The sequence below is a fragment of the Schistocerca gregaria genome, chromosome 3, assembly GCF_023897955.1.
Source record: "Schistocerca gregaria isolate iqSchGreg1 chromosome 3, iqSchGreg1.2, whole genome shotgun sequence".
In the NCBI taxonomy this organism is placed as follows: domain Eukaryota; kingdom Metazoa; phylum Arthropoda; class Insecta; order Orthoptera; family Acrididae; genus Schistocerca; species Schistocerca gregaria.
Window position 1 is genome coordinate 795,071,690 of NC_064922.1, and position 9,591 is coordinate 795,081,280.

Genomic DNA, 9,591 nt, shown 5'->3' on the forward strand with positions numbered 1-9,591 from the left:
TACCGAAAACTAAGTGCAGATCCGACGCAGCGTATCACGCGGAATACGAATTGATTAATCAAGGCGTCTCCTCTGCCGGCGGACATACAGAGAAACCTGCGCAACACAGAAGCCCTACCACCTCAGCTGTATGGATTACCCAAGATCGATAAGAACAACGTTCCACTGAGACCGATAGTTAGCGCTCCTGACTCACCGACATATAAACTGGCAAAATACTTGGCCCCTCTGCTCCAGCCTCACGTGGGGAAGACCAACACATACATAAAGGACTCGGGACATTTCATTGAGAAGCTGAAGAAACAAACTTGCACCAAATGACATCCTGGTCAGCTTTGATGTTGTTTTGTTATTTATGAAAGTGCCACTCAGTGACACTCTGGAGCAGATCGGTTCCATTTTCCCCGCAAGACATCATCAGAAAGCTCTTCATACATGTCTCACCACGAGCTATTTCACGTGGAATGGCGATTTCTACGAACAGCTGGAAGGCGTCGCCATGGGTAGTCCTCTCAGTCCAGTGGTGGCCAACATCTTCATGGGACAATTCGAAGCACAGGCACTGGACTCGGCGACTTGCAAACCTAAGGTGTGGTACAGGTACATCGAAGATACTTTCGTGGTGTGGAGCCTTGGTGAAGAACGGCTCGGTGACTTCTAAGACACTTTAACAGCATACATGCCAACAAAACATTTACCATGGAAGTAGAAAAGGACAAGAAACTACCATTTCTAGATGTACTGGTTACAAGGGACGGTGAAAACCTGGGACACAGCGTGTATCGAAAACCGACACACGGGCCGATACCTGCACAAACTGTCAAACCACCACCCGAGCCAGAAAAAGAGGCATGATTAATACGTTCGTAACGGGAGCAGGACGAATATGTGAGCCACAATACCTCAAACGAGAAATGCAACACCTGGAAAGTGTCCTGAGGAGCAATGGGTACTCCACAAATTATATTAGAAGTGTCACAGAGCCAAACACCCGGCGAAGTAAGGAACCAGAAAAAGAAATGTCGGGTACAGCCTTTCTGCCATACATTCCCAGAGTGACAGACAGAATCAGCCGTATATTGCGCAAACATGGCGTAAAGACGATTTTCAATCCGACAAGGAGGATCAAAGGCTGTCTTAGATCGGCAAAGGAGAAAAGGGACCCACTTGCAATGTCGGGAATATACCGTATACCATGCACATGCGGAAAAGTTTATGTCGGAATGACTTGACGATCCATTAACACCAGGATCAAATAGCATAAGCGAAATTGCAGGTTGGGGTAGGTGGAGAAATCGGCCATGGCAGAGCACGCACTGAATGAGACCGACCACGTAATAAAATTCAAGAACACAGAAGTTCTGGCTGTAGAGAAGCACCATCACACGTGCTTGTTCAGAGAAGCTGTAGAAATACAAAAACACGCAAACAGTTTGAACAAGAAAGAGGAAAGCCTTAAGGTAAACGGATCCTGGCTTCCCGTACTGCAGCAAACAACCGTTGCAGGTAGCAAGAGGAGAACTGCACCGGAAATGACCGCGGAGAATCCCTCGGACGTTGTCACGCCAGGTACATATAGTCTGCGGCCGCGAGCTCGGCTCCAGTTCACAACCGGCAATAGAGGGTGAAGCATTTGACAATGCCAGCCACTCGTGCTGAGAAACGTCAGAAAAATCATTAGATGAACGTCGGCCGAAGAACCCGAGACAGAAGCCAATAGGCAGTTTGACAGTATAAAATGTGTTGCATAATGCTGAAACAGGCTGACATAGGCCTATAAGTGCACCTGTCCGATAACCCACTTTGAATACGGGAAAAATCTGCACCCTTTTCCAATTACGCAAATGTCTTCATTGCTCCAATCATTTATAATATACTTCTGCTAGAATGAGAGGAAGTTTTTTCATATAATTTGTACAAAATTAAACACAAATCTCACCATGCCCAGTTGTCTCATTTGTTGAACGATTTTAGCAAATTCTGTTATTTCTCATTCACTTATCCAGACAGCTGCCATTTTAGCATTGATATCATGACTGACCTTCCTCAGTGAACCCATTTTGGAAGACAGAATTTTGCATTTCAATTTTCCCTGTCTTGCCCTTTATTTCGATATAAGAATCATTTTGTGATCAAATAGGTGACTGATTCATTCACTAATTTTACACGAGACAAAAACTTTCTAGGATTTTTCATCAGATTGGCAAACAAATTTCCTTTCAACTACATTTCTCACATTACTCTCCGTAAGCGCATTTTGGATTCCACAGATATGCAATACCCTTCAGTCCTAGAATGGTAAAACTGAGATATTTGCACGGGAACTTTGTGAAGTTTAGCAAGTAGGAGAGGTACTGTCAGAAGTGATGCTATGAGGGCAGGTTCAGGCCTGTGTCCTAGTTCAGCACTAGTAAAGAGTACAGTACAATGCTACTGAATGTTTTCTATTTGCATTACATAGCTTCACTTGAATGTTTGGTGTTAACTGCTCAGATAATCTGCAATTGTTTCCTGTCAATTTCTTCGTACCTTAATTAACATAAGCTCCCACAAGCATAGCTGTGGATGCTATATCAGCTACAGGATAAAAATCATACCGGTCAGTGATGAAAGTACTCTGTGAAAAGTGAGTTGCCCCCTGTTATGTTTAATGTCTACAGTAATTCTGTAATGTATTTACTCACAATAGAGTTATCACATATTTACCAGTGGCATAGCAACACACTCACCTTCATCACATATCAGGCATTGGTTAGAATGTGGGGCAGTAGTTGTACTATTAAGATGAATGAAGGTATACCGAAGAATCAATTTAATCTAATAGTATAGGGGTATCATTTATCATGTAAATTTTGACAGAGGGTGTCTGCAGTGGTTTGACCCGATGCCAATCTATCAGTGACACTGGTAGATTGGCATCAGGTCAAACCACTGCAGAGTTGGTCTGGCGGTTATATCTGTGTTCTATTATAGTTCACAGACAAAGATAACAATTGTTAAACACAGATCTGGCAACCAGAGGTTCAACCAAGAATGGAGAAGACCTATAATGTGTGCCAATGTGGTAATTTACTGCTATGGGCTAGGAAATATGACTGCCTCCTCCTCCTAACTACTGTCTACCCTCACTGCAGCTATCAGCATAATAATGCCAAGCAAAATGGGTATAAAAGTTTTGAACCAGCCAATGGGTAATTCTCACTGTTTGCCTCACAAGGGAGTGGTCACAGGGAGCAAGCCAACACAATGTACCATGAATATGGAACACAATTCTCATCAGCTTTTAATTTGGCAGAATTTTGGCACTTGCTGTTATACATTAAACACTCACGAATCAGAAGCCCCCAACTAAGCGTAAAGTTTTTTTTTGGTGGATGAAAAGATGCTCATACCTTCATACATTTACATGATACTGTGGTTTCTTACCAATATGACACCCTTAATACATACTGATGGTGCTTATTCCAATGTATTTTCTGTATCACACATCTCATTTTAAACTGGCGTAGAATGCACAATGACAAGTTGTTTCGACTGGCACTCTAAGCAGCACCAATAGCGATTTCAGATGTGTAATTCAACTTTTTAATGCCTGTAAGTTAAAACCTGTAGAAATTTACAGTGAATTACAGAAAGTGTGTTAAAATGTGGTATTGGACTTCACCCTGTTATCTTGGATGTGGTGAAAGATTGATCTGTAGCACAGCCCAAGGTCTAGGTAAGGCTGAAAAGTGACAATGAGGCTGAGAGTTGGCAAAGCCAACAAATCTGACAGCCAAATAAAGGTTGTGGTAACAAATTGATCAAAGCACAGTGTAATGTTTACATCCATGCCATATTGAAAAATACAAGGGGGCAGGGGGGGGGGGGTTTCAATACATGTAAAGATACAGTAACAAATAATAGAAATGTGTGGAAGTTTGTTGAAAAGTTCAATACTGGACAATAAAATATTCATGCTGAAACTCGACCAAGGCAACAGTCGCTCATCACCAATTGTTTATAGCCAAGTGAACAGCAATACCATGCAAGACAGCTTGTCATGAAATTGAAAGAATGTCTGACTGCGAAACATTTTCAAAGTAATGCCGAGGTGAAGAAAGCAGTAACTAAAAGGTAATTACCAACTATGACACAGGAATCCTAAACCTGTTTGACAGGTATAACACGTGCTTAAATAACAAATGATTATATAAGGGAAGTAAAGCTTCAATTCTGTACATAATGTATTTCTCCTTAGCAAAAAATCTTTAATTTACAAAGCCAAATGGCTGTTATTTTCTCATTTACTTGCATATATATTTCCCTTAGGCTCCATAGTACAATCCATTATTTTAGTTGCGCTGAAATTCTACAATACTTCTAATGTGACCTGCAAATACTACAAACATCCATCACTTCAGAAGGATTTGCCGATAACTTTTCTAACATTTATAATCAAACTAAAATGTTTAGCATCAGCATTCCTTCTATACCTTGCAAAATGAAATTGGTTACATGAAATTCGTCACTGTTTGGCAATACCAGTGTCATTTGGATATTTTTCTTATGTTTACAAACTTCCGTACAAGAAAGATTCACAATAGGAACTTAATGGGATCCAACGTCTTCAGGGAAATAGTATGCAACAAGTAAAAAAGTTTTCTGTTGAATGTGGTGCAATTACTGATGTTATCAGCTTTTATATTTGGATTCTAAATGAATTCTAGGTTAGTATTGATGGCTTTGATGATAACAGATCTGCTATGTGAGGTCAAGAGAGTGAAATCACACTATGGTAGCAGAACAAGAAGTGTAGATGTACTGTGGAACTGAACCTGTACAGGAACATCTACTGCAGATTTGTAAAATTGGCAGTAAAATTGAAGGAACAGATGTGTGGAGGTACTGACAATGGTGTCATAGCCACAGCTATCTCTATAATTGGAACTATTAAAGTACAAACCATGACAATATTCACTTAAGATACATATTTGCATTACTGTATTGTGGCCACTGACTTCCCTCAAAGTATGATAAATACTGCATCAGTTTAAGAGCTGTGTTAGGTAATACACAAATCGCATCAATAATGGCAATGAGTCTTCAACACTCTTGCAGCAGATTTTATTTTCTTCGTAAAAATTCTCTAAGGTAGTACTTTCGCCAAGACATTTATCCAATATTCAGAAAATGTAAAACAAATATATTGCTAAAGCAAAATAAGTGTGTGCGAGTTTCATATGGTATGGTAAATGATTCAAACTCACGCTTTTGGTTGAGGTGCAGGTGGTCTGTTGTCAGACGGTCGTTTGGATGTTGACTGCTGTGTCATAGGTCCCTGTCGCATTGGTGGATAAGAGGTTGGCTGCTGAGGTCTGGGCATCATGTTTGGTCCAGCAGAAGAGCCCATAGTAGGAGGCGGATTAAATGCTGGACGTGGCTGAAGCTAGGAAAGAAAAATGCAATTCACAGGGATTAGCTTGAGGTTCAGTAGTTCATAACAAAATTTTACAAATAAACTTATATTAATATTGACAACTTTGTAATAATATGCAAGGTGTAACCATACACATAAATCAAGGTAACTGATATACGCTAAAATAAAAATAATTTATAGCTGACTGACAACAACATTTTTAAACTCTTTAATTTTCATAACGTAGGAACAGCGATTATTTACAATAACGAAAGTGTTAAAGTGCAACACCACTCAATAAAAAACCTGTCAATTATCAATCTTGATAACAAGGTTATGATAAACAATAAGGAAAAATTATCTTAATATGCAGTTGGTAATAGAACGACATGTATTTATGATTTATATACAAAATAATTTATCTGATGCTTTCATGTGGACTTCCGAAGAAAGTAAGCACAAGATAAGCCTAGTTGTCTAATCGTCTGCGATGATCACTACGGATAAAACAATGGAATTAACTTTCTTAAGGCAATACTGGGGCAAGATGAATCACAGATCACACAATTCCAACCCAGAAAATATGTTAACATCACTTGTAAGGAGTCTTCGACATGGAATGTCAATGAGACGAATGAACTCTTCAAAAGAGATTCATATATCGTATTTATAATATGTGACAGTACACAAAGGCATTGAACACAACTGTCATACACTCTCTTCATGCGAACTCTTCTTCACGTCAACCCGTACCTTTGTTTATGTTCTGACATTAGTAACTTCGCTCTGAACTTCACATAACCTAAAAATCGCTGAATATTTCACGAAACCTTATTTGAAACGAACGTTTTTACGGAGTACTTCTACAACGGTGCTTTTTTTTTTCGCTGCACTGATTATCGTTACAGCAACAGACAATCATATTTCAACACGAATCCGCGAAGTGGGCGTTTTTCAAAAAGTTTCACTGATGTATTTATACGAAATGAAAACACTGTCGAAAGTTGTGTACAACTACAGAACATAACAAAACCACTGTAAACAACTTAAGATTACATCACAAACTACAATGCACAAAACGCATTTCGCGAGTTCAGCGCTAAGTACCGGAAAGCTGGGACCCGCATACTGCCTCAAAGGTGGCACTGGCGGTGGAGGATACCTCTGCTGAGGAGGCACACCAGGTCCGGCTGCAGGTGGACCTGTAAATCGCTGCGCCATTTTCGCGTCTTCCGCATAAGTTTGCATATTTTACAACAAATCAAAGATATTAACCAGTTAATATTCAAAGATTATATATAAAACTGTCAAAGAAATTCAAATATTAAACTATCGATAAGAAGTGACCCAAGTAGCGTCATCAAAGATCGTTAAATCGTAGCTAATGTTAGGCAACCCACGGAACAAAAAGCTCTCAGGACAACAACTGCTTTGAAACCGTTAACTGAACTCGCAAGTGTAACTGGAACAGGACTGTACGACAGCGTTGTTCAATTACTTACAAAACTGAAACGTATCGACAAATGAGCAACGAGGAGAATTATAACATGCTGTAACTGAAATTTTTTTCCGAGAACTGTATGCCTGCCCAAGCACATTAAAGACGAAGAACGAGAATAAATAAAGATAGTAATATTGAAAATATTTATGGCAGTTATCAGAGACCAATAACTATATATTTACAGTTCACTGCATTGTAGTTCATTAACGAAAACATCATTGCATGTCTTACTGGTATGCAAACACTGTAGTCAGATAAATGGAGTACGGTAAATATATTTCGGAGTTTGTCTACCTCCAAATATCCATTTTTCAAGGCATTATTTTCGTAAGCAAACGAGTAACCATTTGGGTCACCTTTGGTATGGAACTACATGTTTACTATACAATGACCCTAAGTTATGCTGCGTGGTGTTCAGAGCAAATGAATTATTCATGATCTCAGCTTCTATACCTGCAACTGAGTGAGAAGGAGAAATGCAATGTACACGTTTTTTGTGTAATAATATAAAACACAGTAAAGCCTGAAATTGCAATTGAAAAATGTTTAAAGACCAATTAACACTTGACAGAAAGAAACGAAACGAAATGTTAAAATATCCCACAATGCACATTAATTGATGGTTGTCACGTAGACCATCCCTCAACGTTAAGGTTTCTCGGGAAGAAAGTTCTGACCTTGACGTCGGTAGTGGGGGAGAGGGGGGAGGTGGCAGCAAGGCATCGTCTGTTAACGTCGAAAGTTGAGCTATTCTCCCCGCGTTCATCCACGTCACCGCAGTGGATTTTGCGCTTTTCTGTCTTCTTAGTTTTATTGCTTTGTTTTCTTGCAAAGATTCCATAAGAGCTTAGCTATTTTTTATGAATGCTCTTTTACAAAAGAGGGCACATATCTGAAAGCGCAAAAGACAAAGAAAAGTCGTACACTGCGCACAAATAAAAACATAAACTGATAAAACATCTCTTTAAAGAAAACAGTTTCATCTGTGAAACTGTCAGCTCTACAGAAGGAAAAAATACCATCTATTGTTATGTTACTTGGTAAATAGAAAAAAAATATGTACACTGGAAAAAATAAAAGGGTCCTGTGTGTTTTCTTTTAAATATAGTTTGATGTATTTCTATGTACATAGTTTCTCTAGCAAAATAAGTCGATGTTCTGGAAGGTTGGACGACATTGTTTCACTTGTTCAGTTTATGAGTCTGGCGACATATCTACTGATTTTTGGAAAAATATCGTGCACATAATTCTGAAGAGTGCAAGAGCTGACAAGTGCAAGAATCATTGTACAGTTAGCTTAACAGCTTATGCATCCAAGTTGCTGACAAGAGTAATCTACAGAAGAATGGAAAAAAAACTGAGGATATGTTAGCTGATGATCAGTTTGGCTTAAGAAAAAGTAAAGGCACCAGAGAGGCAATTCTAATGTTGCGGCTGATAAGGGAAGCAAGACTAAAGACTAAACAAGACACATTCATAGGGTTTGTCGATCTGTAAAAAGCATACGACAATGTAAAATGGTGCAAGATGTTCAAAATTATGAGAAAAACAGGGGAAAGCTATAGGGATAGATGGGTAATATATTATATGTACAAAAGCCAAGAGGGAATAATAAGAGTGCACAGGGATGTAGTCTTTCACAACAGAAAGGTTGAGGAGTGGAACTAAAATTCAAGGTGAAGGGATATCAGTCATACAATTTGGTGATAACATTGCTGTCCTGAGTGAAAGTGAAGAAGAACTACATAATATGCTGAATGGAATGAACAATCTAATGAGCACAGAACATGGACTGAGCGTGAATTTATAAAAAGATGAAAGTAATAAGTAGCAGAAATGAGAACAGCGAGAAACTTAACATCAGGATTGATGATCACGAAGTAGATGTTGTTAAGAAATTGTGCTATCTAAGCAGCAAAATAACCGGTGATGGATGGAGCAATGAGGACATAAAAAGCAGACAAGCATTGGCAAAAGGGTATCCCCGGCCAGGAGAAGTCTACTAGTATCTAACATAGGCCTTAATTTGAGGAAGAAATTTCTGAGAATGTACATCTGGAGCACAACAGTGTATTGTAGTGAAACATGGATTGTGGGAAAATCGGAACAGAAGAGAATGGAAGCATCTGAGATGTGGTGCTACAGGAGAATGTTAAAAGTTAGGTGGACTGATAAGCTAAGGAATTAGTAGGTTCTGCACAGAATTGGAGAGGAAGCGAATGTATGGGAAACACTGACAAGCAGAAGGGACAGGATGATAGGACATCTGTTAAGGGATCAGGAAATTACATCCACGATGCTAGAGGGAATTGTAGAGGGCAAGAACTGTAGAGAAAGACAGAGACTGGAATACATCCAGCAAATAATTGAGAATGGAGGTTACAAGTGCTGCTCTCAGATAAGAGGTTGGCATAGGAGAGAAATTCGTGGTGGACCACATTAAACCAGTCAGAAGAGTGATGACACCCCCCACCCTCACAGCCCCAAAAAAGAGTGAAACTCTATTTATACTGATGTGCATCTGTGTTTTTGAGATAATTTCTTTTTACGACTTTTATTTTACAAGATTGTACACAAAACAGTATAATAATGTGTAAGGTGTCAGACAAATAACACACCTTACACTCAATTCCCGAAACAATTCCGATTAACTCGTTAGTCACATGACACTATTAAGTGAAATTTAACGAAT

General features: G+C 39.1%; 1 protein-coding gene across 2 annotated transcripts in view; it reads right to left on the reverse strand.

Annotated features, from left to right (window-relative positions):
- LOC126354319 (brahma-associated protein of 60 kDa) overlaps positions 1-6,850 on the reverse strand; it is a 47,753-nt gene extending 40,903 nt beyond the window's left edge. Inside the window, exons 1-2 of one of the 2 annotated variants that reach the window (XM_050003875.1) lie at positions 6,506-6,850; positions 5,250-5,428 (exon numbers count right to left, since the gene is read on the reverse strand). In XM_050003875.1, the coding sequence (XP_049859832.1) occupies positions 5,250-5,428; positions 6,506-6,646 (320 nt within the window). In that variant the 5' untranslated portion in view covers positions 6,647-6,850. Of the gene's footprint in view, positions 1-5,249; positions 5,429-6,151; positions 6,393-6,505 lie in introns of those variants that run through there. The other variant, XM_050003876.1, reaches the window with a different exon arrangement.
- Positions 6,851-9,591: the final 2,741 nt, after the last annotated feature.